This window comes from Mastomys coucha, unplaced genomic scaffold (assembly GCF_008632895.1).
Source record: "Mastomys coucha isolate ucsf_1 unplaced genomic scaffold, UCSF_Mcou_1 pScaffold13, whole genome shotgun sequence".
Lineage (NCBI taxonomy): Eukaryota > Metazoa > Chordata > Mammalia > Rodentia > Muridae > Mastomys > Mastomys coucha.
The window spans coordinates 53,907,996-53,920,742 of record NW_022196895.1 but is presented as its reverse complement, the minus strand read 5'-3'; the positions used below and the strand labels follow the sequence as shown (position 1 = coordinate 53,920,742).

General features: G+C 40.9%; 1 protein-coding gene across 1 annotated transcript in view; it reads left to right on the top strand.

Annotated features, from left to right (window-relative positions):
- The window catches only part of Fbn2 (fibrillin 2), a 211,239-nt gene that overhangs the window by 113,065 nt on the left and 85,427 nt on the right, over nt 1–12,747 (top strand). Inside the window, exons 12-17 of the mRNA XM_031365738.1 lie at nt 43–162; nt 1,593–1,718; nt 2,722–2,844; nt 4,391–4,513; nt 11,169–11,321; nt 11,524–11,577. Coding sequence (XP_031221598.1) covers nt 43–162; nt 1,593–1,718; nt 2,722–2,844; nt 4,391–4,513; nt 11,169–11,321; nt 11,524–11,577 — 699 coding nt within the window. The remainder of the gene's footprint in view (nt 1–42; nt 163–1,592; nt 1,719–2,721; nt 2,845–4,390; nt 4,514–11,168; nt 11,322–11,523; nt 11,578–12,747) is intronic.

The following is a 12,747-nucleotide window of genomic DNA, read 5'->3' as shown; positions in this document are numbered from 1 at the left end:
AAATTGAGTGACGTCTGTAATGGTTTCTTTTGCTGCTCACAGATGTCGATGAATGTACATCAAATCCCTGCAGTAATGGGGATTGTGTTAACACACCTGGATCCTATTACTGTAAATGTCACGCTGGATTCCAGAGGACTCCTACGAAGCAAGCATGCATCGGTAAGACAGGGGCTGTGCACGGAAACCAGTCCTGTGAAATAGAGTCGGCCAGAATGTTGAAGTTAAAGGAAACTTATTAAAATGAGGCCCGGATTACTTAAGCACTGTTACATTTGTGGATTTGTTTTATGATGCTCTTGCTGAACCTCCCTTTAAACATAAGCGCCGTGTGCATACGTAACCCAGGCGATGTAGTATCTGGCTTCAAAACCCTTCAGTCTGCTCTCCTTGCCTATACAGCGCAGGTTTCTTTTTCCAAGCAATGTCCAGCATTGCCGTTCATGTGTCAAGTTGACATAAAACCAGCAAGTACAATTAGCTTCATATATAGACGCCACTGAGGCTCAAGACTAGAAAAACTACACAGACACAACCCATGTACTCTATTCTGATGGCACCAATGTTTCCTGCACTGGTATTTGAATGTGCTGGCTAGTTGATGTCAGCTTGACAAAAGCTAGAGCCATTTGGGAAGAGGACACTCATTGGAGAAAATGGCTCCATGAGACCCGTCTGAAGAAAGTTGATAAGGCATTCGCATTAATAACTGATGTGTGAGCGCACAGCTCACAAAGAGCAGTGACAACCCTGGGTAAGAAAGAGGTCCTGGATGGTGTAGGACAGCAGGCTGAGCAAGACATGGGGAGAAAGTGGGTAAGCAACACTTATGAGTAGTCTCCCATCCTGCTCCTGCCTCCAGGTTCTTACTCTGAGTTCTTGCCCTGGCTTCTCCTGGCAATGGATTTATAAACTAGAAGATATAATAAACCCTTTTCTTCTTAAAAAAAATTATAGCCATTTTCAACTACTGTTTTGTTTGGTTTGGGTTTTGTTTTTGTTTTTTTGAGCCACACTCACAATCCAGCATTGGATGGTTTCTTGTCTGTATTCAGTCTCCTTGCTTCCCCCGCCACCCTACCTCACTGCTGAGTCATCTCAGAATCCCTTTACCAGAAAGTTCACTTGTCTTTCCGTTTCCACGTCCAGTTAGTTAGGTGCCTGGATGGACTTTTTCCAGCAGTTGTCTTTGCATTGCTTTGAAGCCAGAAATTCCTCAGGGTCCTTCCTGGCCCAGCACTGAGTTCTGACGTTAAGGCCTTTGCCCACTATGCCAAAAACAGCTGCCTCAATAATTCTGGCCTCCTCCTACCTTAGGCTAACTTAGGCTACTTAGGCTAACTGCATCCCATGTTCCATTCTCTGGCTTTCCCTCTTCACCTAGCATCTGGTAAGGAAAAAGAAAATGCTTACATTTTCTATCCAAAAAAGAAAAGCTCGTGAGAGGCGAGGATGTTGCTGAAAGAGCAGCAAAGTCCTAGACACCACGTGTAAAATGATGGTGAATATTTCAGATTGCATGTGTTATCCTACTGTTTCCCCCAACCAAGCATGACAAAGAAAGACTGTTTGACTCTCTTTAATCTTGTCAGATATCGATGAGTGCATCCAGAATGGGGTTCTGTGTAAAAATGGCCGATGTGTGAACACAGATGGAAGTTTCCAGTGCATTTGTAATGCTGGCTTCGAATTAACCACAGATGGAAAAAACTGTGTTGGTATGGAATTTTCTTTTCCCTTGAAAAAAGATTTTCAGAGGATATACATTTTATTTAGAACCACATAGATGATACCTACAAGGGCTTCCACTTCTCATTCGTGAAAGAAAGTTGGTCATATTACCTAAGTAAATGAAATAGGAAAGCATTTGACATGACTAGAAACGTAAAAATGACAGAATTAATGAGCAATGAATGCTACAGCAACACATAATTCATGACTTCTTGCATTTTTCCTATGCGGTACATATTTAAATGTAAGTAGCGGTTCTTCAGCAGTATGCTGAATTTTAGGTGCCGTGATCATAACGCTGGCAACATAGAGAAATTTGGGGGACTCTGGCAATGTTGATATAGGTTGTAACTGAACCTCTCAATAGGTTGGCATGCTTAGCTGAGTAATCAATGCCAAAAGAGATGTGGAACTCAAATACTCACTAAGGAAAGCGCAGATCATTCCACCCGGCAATGGGGCTCACCGGGCTTTAATTCCATTGTAAACGTGACACCCACTGGGAAATGAAAGACCGTGGATGCTTATACAGTCTAAGATTTATTCCTTGCCTTTGCGTTCGTTATACTGAAGGTCCTTCAAGTTTCCACATTACACAAGGACACGTGTGTTCTTGCGCTAGACATCTTTCTTTTTAAAAGTGAAATAAATAGGCGGTCAGCCCAAAACACATATAGACAAGCCACGTTATGCAGATTGAACAGGGTGTATTTATGTGTTTAGGAACATCAACAGTAAATGGAAAAAGAGGCAATGGATTTGAAAGAGAGCAAGGAAGGAAACACGGAGGGAAGGATTAGGAGAGTGGGAAGGGGAGGGAGAAATGATGTAATTATATTATAATCTCTAACCTAGTAATTCAAAAGAGGGAAATAGCACCCACAGGGACTGGATTCCTACTGAGATAGGTTTGACTGTAGACTACGGAAGGAGAGGCCAGGGGTCAAGGTCTTAAGGCCAGGGGTCAAGTCTCTGTGTCTTGTGCCACAGACCATGATGAATGTACAACAACCAACATGTGCTTGAACGGGATGTGTATCAATGAAGATGGCAGCTTCAAGTGTGTGTGCAAGCCAGGCTTTGTCCTGGCTCCAAATGGCCGCTACTGCACAGGTATGTACAGCTTTGAGGTAAGAAAGCCACCATGACTCACACATGGCCCTTGGATCATACAAGAGTATACTCAGTATTTCAATGTCATGCTATTCATATCTCTTGCTGGTATAGAAAGGCAGATGTCTAAAGCTTCCTAAGGAAAAATATATTGTTGAGAAACAACTGTGTCTTTGCAAAGTAATAATGGTATAGGAAAAACTAAAGGAATGGCAGATTGATTTAATTAAGTCTGAAGGAGACAATACAGAAACAGTGTCTTCCTGCTTGTTGGCTAAATGAACAAGAGTAATCAAATGCTCTTGCAAATTTTTCATTTTTATATATTCCCAGGACTGAATTTTTCTAAGGTCATTTTTATGGGCACAGTATCTCATATATTCCATAGAGCTGATCTGTAGATGCTTTGGGAACATATCATGAATCTATTATCTTAATTTCATTAAGTGGAAATATAATTTGAGTGTTTTCATTAGCTATTTTGTTTATGAAGCAATTTTGGAGACCAAATAATTTTAATAAATAGAGGCCCCCTGGAAATTACACCACACTGTATGACGTTCATACTCACAGGCAGAGCTTTGTAACATGGAACATGTTTTGTGGTTTTTGTCTTGGAAGCAAGCTTTTATTTTTATTTCAGTTTCCTCCCTTAGAGGAAACCAACTTTCTGTCTCCAATTTCACCAGTCTACCTGAATAAACTAAGATTTGTTACCCAAGTCCGATGACTTCATTAACATCCCAGGGACAGAGAGATACAAAGTGGTACAAGTTTATATATAACAGATAGCTTTTGACTTTGCGAAGGAGCGAAATATAAGGTGGACTGGGATAGCTATAGCTTTGGACTGATATCTCCAAGTCAGCTGACTGAGATTTAACACAAGGCAGGTGACCACCATTGCCCTGTACCAGGCAGGATTGCACACCAGTTTGGAACATTCACTTTCTTAGGAAAGGTGAATGCCTGTATAAGATCCCTGGCTTTACCCATTCCTCTCTCCTGGAAATTATTTTTCATCAGCTTTCTTACTACAAATGTTAGAATCTGTGTCTCGACTTACCACTTCTGTGTCTGCGGTGTGCCCCTGCTGTTGAGAAATCTCCTTAATGTTGGGCAGCCTTTGATAAATACAAATGGACTGTAAAAATTACAAGGCATATCTCAACTTTTGTTGTTATTGTTGCTAGTATGAAATGTTCAAGTTGATGCCAAGGCAGAAACTACTTCTGTATGAAAAGAAATTGTAAAACTTGGCCATAGATTTGTAGAGATTTACTTCACTTAACTTGAATTAGATATTAGTGGTAGAAAACAAGGTTATCAAAGAGATGATAGCAGTCATGAGACTCTTTTTTTTAACCCCTCAATGCATTCAGCGGATTTTACTCAGCCTTCTAGAAAATGTGCTTGATAGGACTGTATTGTTATACAGATTAGTTTGCACTTATATGTAATCTTCTACAAGTTACTCCATTAAAAGGCTAGGCAGTGCAGCAAGCAAAATATCAGTAATGGACCAGCTTCTGTCCCCCATGGGTAGATGTGGACGAATGCCAGACCCCAGGCATCTGCATGAACGGGCACTGCATCAACAACGAAGGATCCTTCCGCTGTGACTGCCCTCCGGGCCTGGCTGTGGGAGTGGATGGACGTGTATGTGTTGGTAAGTGACGCATTCTACAACGGCCCGATGGGTCCCAAGTGATCTCTGAAAACATAAAATGGGATATGTCTACACAAAAGAATAGTATTTGACCAAAAAGAGAAAGCATGCAAAAACAGAGGTGAGGTGCCAAGTGAGAGGTGTCAGTCACCAAAAGGCCATATTGTGTTTGATGTCGCTCAGAGGGCATGGTCAGAGAGGCAAAGCTGCATGCATTTAATATGATTGCTAAAGGCAGAAAGGACACAGTGGCAAGAGGAGGAAATGTTAGCTGAAGGACATGCGAGTGTTCCTACTGTGAGTGTAAACACTCTTAAAATGTCGAATTCCCGTGGGTAAATTTTATGGCATGCAAGCTATATCTTAATAAAACCGTTTTATAAAACCGAGACCCTAAACTCTCTCTTTTCAAAGCTTCTGGTGTGTATACAAAGAATTCTGAATTCAGTGGGTGTTTGTGTTGTTACTAAGCACAGGGTATGAAATTGGGGATTATAGTTACATTCCTGTAAACTCTTTTAACTTTTTTCTCAAATAAAGCCTGAAGCATGAGCAACTCATGCCGTAGAAGTAGACTAATATATAAAGCTTAAAGTACTCCAGAGTATTTCTCACTACCATGAAGGGAGACTGTGAGACTGAATACACATTTTTTTATTAGATATTTTCTTTATTTGCATGTCATATGATTTTTCCTTTCCCAGTTTCCCCTCCAAGAAACAAACAAACAAACAAACAAAAACAACAAGAACAAACCCCTGTTGCTTTCCCCCTCCCCATGTTTGCCACCCCACCCTCTCCCACTTTCTGGCCCTTGGCATTCCCCTACACTGGGGCACAGAACCTTCACAGGACCAAGGGCCTCTCCTCCCATTGATGATCGACTTTGCAATCCTCTACTACACACATGCTGCCAGAATACACATTTTACTCTAAGTCACTCCGACTTCCCTTTGGAAACACCTGCTGAATGGATGGCATGAAAATGAATCTAGAGGGCCATTCATTGGCATTGAAAAGGCATACGGAGCTTTTGAGGGGCGGTAGGCACTCCAGGGCCTAAGCAGCAATGCTGCAGGGGTGGCGTAGAGAAGTTAGGATTCATGGGGGTTCCTCCTTCCAAGGGCTTCTGTGAGACTTGAAGGATGGGTTGGTTCACTTCAGACCCTCTGAATTTCTGCTTACACAGGAAGACAACACGGCTGGCTTGAAAGCGCATTTGAGAGAAAGGAAATTCTTAGGCATCACATTTAAATACTTTACGTGTAACTCTCGAATTGCAAGTGGGGTAAGGAGGGACAAGGAGGGGTCAGCAGATTGAAGTCATCTGTCCTCTCAAATTCATCCTCTGTCCAGCCCAGCCTGCCGGTTGTCAGCGCTTTGTCCAGGGGAATTTCAATTATCGCAGCTAGAAGAATGTAGCTCCTTCCCGAGTGGAGAGCCCAAATTTTTTTTCAGTTGCCTTAAACTGCTTAGTTGCTTTTCATCTGCACCTGAATGATTCCGTTGAAATCGAAAGTGAACGTAAAGCTGGGTTAGGATGATGGAGAAATTATTTTTTTTCTCCCTTTCAAGCAGCCAGTATATGAGCATTTATCACAAAACTGATGCTCAAAAGCAAGACTTGAATATTTTAGCCCCATGCCTGGAACACATCAGAAACCTTTGGAATGCTTTTGTGAGCTTGCTCTCCTTGTGGCGATTTCAACTTTAGAACGTAGAGCACCATCCACCCGGGTGGAAAATTATAGATTGCTATTCTCATACTAAGGTGGATTTCATCAGTCCTCCCAATAAACAGTGGGAACGATTCCTTGTTACAGTTAGGAAGAACAATGTCTTATTTGAATTTGCTCTTTAACTGGGGCTTTTTAAAATTATATCTTTGTTTCTATAAGAATTGAGATTTAAGAAAAAAAAACCTTTCATAAAATTAAGTTATGAATTTTGAGTACTGAAGAGCCATGGCAAACAAAGCAAAACAAAACTTTTGCTTTCCTAGCATCCCTATCCCTTTTAAGCTATTCTATAGTTATCTCAGTAGACAGAGAAGATCCCATAATGAAAGAAGAAAAGTCAGGTTATCCCCTAACTTAACATTTAGGTAAAAAAAAAAAAAAAAAAAATCCATGAAGTCTTTATTTAATGGGAGAGACATTTAGACATTTAGACATTTAACGTAGACATTTAGACACTAAAAGGTTCACTAGCATATGATAATTAACATTCCTGAGTCTTAAACAACCAATGCCCTACGAAGCTCAGCTCTTCAGTGCCTGATGGTGGAGGCAGGGATTCTTTGTATTATGCAACCACCCTCGTATGGCTTTGGAAACATTTAAAGTCACCTGTGTGCCTGCTGCCTGGAGCCCTTTCTTCATGTGACCCAGTCCATAGACAACACATCATCCTCTGCCCTCCGTCTTCATCATCCACATCCACTGTGACCTGAGGCTAGCCTTCTTCCACCCTCTGTTCATTGTTTACACCATGGGTGTCATCACACTAGACTTGCCTCTTAAAGTGAATAAAAAGCTCTTCGGGGATCCTAGGGGACTCTTTTGGTCTTGACAAGATTTAAGTAAAAACAACCTCAATTTATAACCCAGATTATACACAAAAAAAAACTTATCTTTTTAAATAACCATTCTCTTAAGAGCCAGCAACCTAGATTATAGATAGATAATAGATTACAGATAGATAGACAGACCGACCGACAGCAAGCAGACAGACAGATCCTTGATGTTGGGCAGATATGAGAGATCTGTCATTAATTTCTCTATATCTTCAGGATGGGATCTCAAATTTACCTTTCTATTGGAAACTTTTTAGTTAAATTTCATTTTCAGTGGGCTCCTTTAAACACTAGCTTCAGCAGGCTCCTTTAAACACTAGCTTCAGAACATTTCGTTATAAGTTTCCAAGCCCTAACGTATTTCTTCATGGAAAGTTCGTGTTCCCCTCTTTACCAGCTCTGTTGTTTACTCTGCGTGCTCTTGGGCAAGGTATAATCCCTCTTTTAAAAAGACATCCCTTTCCTCAGTAGCACTGTTGATTAACTATGTTAGTGCTACATACTTCACCTGTGTAGAGCATTATACAGTGTCGGCGCAGAGCAAACAGATAGTAAGGACACAGTACTGGAGAGATGACTCAGTGGTTAAGAGTACATAGTACTCTTACAGAGAACCCCAACTTTGATTTCCAGCACTCGTTTTTGGAAAGTCACAATCTCCTAGAACTCCAGACTCAAGGTATCCAATATCTTCCTCTGCTTTCATGGGCATCTACATTTATGGGTGTACGTGCACATGTAATTAAAAATAAAAAACAAAATATTATTTAAAAGAAAAAATAGTACTTTTTATTTGGTTAAAGTAACGGCATCATATCTAGTGTGAGCCTTAAGAATTGCTGTTTTATGTAGTGAAGTTGACACTAAAAAGCAAGTAATACAAAATTAGTATTCTGCATCCATACATATTTTGCTAGTGGTTTCTAAAATTTGCTAATATACTGGTAAAAAAAAAAATCTCAAAATCTCATTTTAAAGAAAAAACAACGTACTGAAATGCAATATTATATGTAAAAGATATGTATGCTTTTAGTATATATTAAAATATATATGTATACATATATACATGTTAAATGTGTATATTACTCTGGTCTACCCAGTTCCCACTCAAGTCCAGAGAGTATATTCTCATAGCTCACTGCTGGTACTTGTCTTTTCTAATGTGACTCGGTTACATTATTAGGGATAAATGAACTGAAGTTGTATCTTGGGGTCCTTGATCATAATATTGTCCTTGTCAAAGATCAAAGAGATAAGGTTGCTATCCCCTGGCGCTTTCATTGTCTGGCTGTTGTTTGGCACCTCACTTAGTGTTTAACTAGCATTCCTGTTTATTTTATAAACTACTCCACTGGTAAGCAGGGTATGTAGTAATCTGAGATAGACCACCAAATGGAGATCTGAATTCAGGATGGGTGTGGTCCTAAGACCCACACAAGGATGCTTCTGCTCTCTTTCTTGGGGACCTTCTGGTGTCAACTGCTCTCAGTAACTTAATTAGCCAACCACACAAACTGGTGGATAGTGCTCTTGCTCCTGTAATCAATCGATTTCACAGCTTTTTGTCTACTTGCTTTTATTCTTTTGTTTTTATTTTTGTACTGGTTTCGACTTGTTTATTATTTTTACCTTCATATGTGTGTACCTGGGTGAGCTTATGTGTACCATGTATGTGCGTGAGCTCTCCAAGGCCAGAAGAAGGTGCCAGATCCCCTGGAATTGAAGTTACAGGTAGTTATAATTTTCCATGAGGGTTGTGGAAACTGGACTCAGGTCTTCCACAAAAGCAGTAAGTACCTTTAGCCACTGAACCATCTCCCCGGCCCAATCAAGTTGCTTCTGAAAAGCTGTACGTTGTATGTTCTTGTCCTGAAAAGCAGCAGTAACTTTGACCACACTGATGCTTCCCAAAGCTCTCACAGAAATCCTGCTTTAAATCAAAACTGTGTTGCTCAGGATTCAAATGATAAACTCGGGACCCTCTTGTATGTGACTATACAAACATCTCAGGGTTTAATGAAGCTAAGAGTCTAATACATTTAATGGTTAAAAACTACTAGAGCATAAGAAAGCGTTAGAAGACACATGCTAAGAAACAGATAGTTAGTTCTAACAACTTGTCAACAGTAATATTAGGGGCTTACAATGGGAGCTGTCTCTGATGAAATTACTATGTTTTACTGCTTAGAAACTTTGCTGCCTCTCCGGCCTTCAAGATGTTCAGATTTTTTTTTTTAAAAAATACTTCATTGTTTACTACCTCATGAAACTGTAACATATTTCATAAGACTAGAGAGTGAGGGGATGAAGTAGCGTAAGACTTTTAGGGGTGTGGATTGTCATATAGGGAAAAGAGGCACCTTGGAAGTCACTCAAGCCTACCATCATTCCCAACTTGGGCCTTTGAGAGTCTGTATCTTCGAAGTGTTACCTATTGTTCCTCAGCTCGAGTGACCTCTTTCATGAGACCATGACTGCATAAGCCCCTTAGTACAGTGCCAAAAAGGGAGAGATTGTTTTCTTTTTCTTGTGTTTGTTTGTATCTTAAATTTTTGTTTTGTTGTGGTTTGGTTTTCTACAACAAAACACCATGACCAAAACAGCAAGTTGGAGATGAAAGGGGTTTTTTTTCAGCTTATGCTTCTAAGTTGCTGTTTATCACTGTCTTAGTCAGGGTTTGTATTTCTGCACAAAACATCGTGACCAAGAAGCAAGTTCGGGGGGTGGGGGGAAAAGGGTTTATTCAGCTTATACTTTCCACATTGCTGTTGATCACCAAAGGAAGTCAGGACTGGAACTCAAGCAAGTCAAGAAGCAGGAGCTGATGCAGAGGCCATGGAGGGATGTTACTTACTGGCTTGCTTCCCCTGACTTGCTCAGCTTGCTCTCTTATAGAACCCAAGGCTACCAGCCCAGAGATGGTACCACCCACAATGGGCACTCCTCCCTTGATTACTAATTGAGAAAATGCCTTGCAGTTGGATCTCATGGAGGCATTCCCTCAAGGGAGGCTCCGTTCTGTGTGATAACTCCAGCTTGTGTCAAGTTGACCCACAAAACCAGTCAGTATAATCACCAAAAGAAAGTCAGGACAGGAACTCAAGCAAAGCAGGAACCTGGAGGCAGGAGCTGATGCAGAGGCCATGGAGGGGTGCTGCTTACTGGATTGCTACCCCTGGCTTGCTCAGCTTGCTTTCTTATAGAACCTAGAACCATCAGCTCAGGGATGGCACCACCCACAATGGGCTGGCCCATTCTTTATTGATCACCAATTGAGAAAATGTGTTATGGTTGGATTTCATGGAGGCATTTTCTCAACTAATACTTCTTCCTCTCTGATGACTCTAGCTTGTGTTCAGTTGGCAAAAAATCCATCCAGCACAGCCTTTTTTAAAAGACAGGTTCTCACTAGGTAGCTGGCCCAGAACTCACTTTGTAAACCAGGTTAGCCTTGAACTCACAGAGATCTTCTGGTCCTCGCCACCTAAGTGATGGGATTAAGGGCATGTGCCACCATGCTCAGCTCATTTTTTTTTAAAAATATAAGTCTTAATTGAGTTGGGATACTGGAGATAAAAGCATAGTCACCAGCAGCATCCTGGGGTTGAAAAGAAAGACTTCTTAATTTCTTAAAGCAGTCAAAGCAGGTGATCTCCCGGGTAACTCTCTAGTCACTTCAAGGCAGTTTGTCTTCATTGTTCCTTAGAAGTTCTCAAACAGAAGCAAGAGTTCATTGCCAGCCGCAGCCAGGACCCACTGTGATTAAAGCTCAAAGTGGTGATTTTAGCTGTTGCTATATCCTTAGCCAATGAAAGATCTGTGAGAATAGTTGGGGTAATGGACACGTGTGTGGCACAGAGAACTCTAAATGGGTAGGGCTGGGGACCACAGTTGTTGGTACATTTTCAGTTGTCCCCTTACACGACAAACATTTGTTTGTTCTCCAACCTTGAAGATACTAAAGATGCAAAATAAGAAAAACTGGCAGATGTTCCCTGGACATTCCCAAGGCAGTAACCTCTGAGGTTGAAGAAGCCGTCCATTTCAGTCTCTGACGGTAAATACCTTTATCTCCTCTAGACACTCATATGCGTAGCACCTGCTATGGGGAAATCAAGAAAGGAGTGTGTGTGCGTCCATTCCCGGGTGCGGTGACCAAGTCTGAATGCTGCTGTGCTAATCCAGACTACGGTTTTGGAGAGCCCTGCCAGCCTTGCCCCGCCAAAAATTCAGGTAATCGCGCTTCGTAAGAAACTAGAAATTCAGCAGTAGGATTCAGCCAAAGATCATGCTCACTCCAAAGTGTTTTATTTTTCTGAACTGAAGAAGAACGAACTGAGTTTGCATTGTTATATGAGGCAGGTAGTCAGCATGGTAATAACTGGGTGTGGCATGGGCAGGGCTCAACATTTCCTGTTTGTTTTTAATCACACAGCTGAGTTCCATGGCCTCTGTAGCAGTGGCATCGGCATCACCGTGGATGGAAGAGGTGAGTCTGTTCAACTTGTGATTATAAAATATAATTGTATAGCTCGCTGATTATCAGATGAATGTGGTTATAGTAACTGTGAAAATTCACAAATGGAGAAATGGTTGTTACGTTAGATGGTGCTAAGTGGCATTTTACATGTGACTGCTTTTCATTACAGACAAATATTTATTGGTTAAACGTGCTTCGTTGAGAATGTTACTGACAATCTATATGCATGATTTTATGTGTACATTTGTTTAATACAGTGCTGTATCATGTGATTATACAGACACAGCTAGGAAAGTATCTCTCTTTAGGGATGTTTGATATGGATCAAGTCTTGGACATACTACCCCAAAATTAGACTGTTTGTGTTTTAGAAACACCAAGATGTTTCTGTCCAACTGTAGAAGTAAAATTCATTTAAGTTTTCTTATTGCAAACTTAGCATCATGTTTTAAGAAAACTCTGAGAAGCAAGTGCACCTGTGTTGAACAGGGGAGAATGTTTGATGTGATGCTAAGCTTTAAATGAGTATCTGAAACCAAAGAAAGAGGCAGAAGTTTACTGGGATATTTTTTTCTCAGCTGCAAAATGAAAAGCTAGATAATCAGAGAGTTTCTCAGGAAGCCTTCCCAATTGCTTTTTCCTTTATTTTATTTTATTTTATTTTATTTTATTTTATTTTATTTTATTTTATTTTATTTTATTGGTTTTGTTTTGTTTTGTTTTGTTTTGTTTTTCGAGATAGGGTTTCCTCTGTGTAGCCGTGGCTGTCCTGGAACTCACTCTGTAGACCAGGCTGGCCTGGAACTCAGAAATCCACCTGTCTCTGCCTCCCAAGTGCTGGGATTAAAGGCGTGTGCCACCACTGCCTGGCCCCCTTTTTTCCTTTTTAAGACAGAGTCTCAAAACCCAGGCTGGCTTTGAACTTCTGATTCTCCTGCACTGAACCAGGTGCTGGGGTTATAAGAATGTTCTATGGCTAACTGATTTTTATAAATTCCAATTCCTATAAACAACCATTATCAGAATTTGATCACAGTGAACGAAATAGGATTTTTGCACTACACTTTTGTCATTGATAGTGAGTGGGAGGAAGATGATGGTGATTATGATGATGAGGAGGAGGAGGAAGAAGAGGAGGAAGAGGAGAAGGAGGAGGAGGAGGAGAAGGAGGAGGAGGAG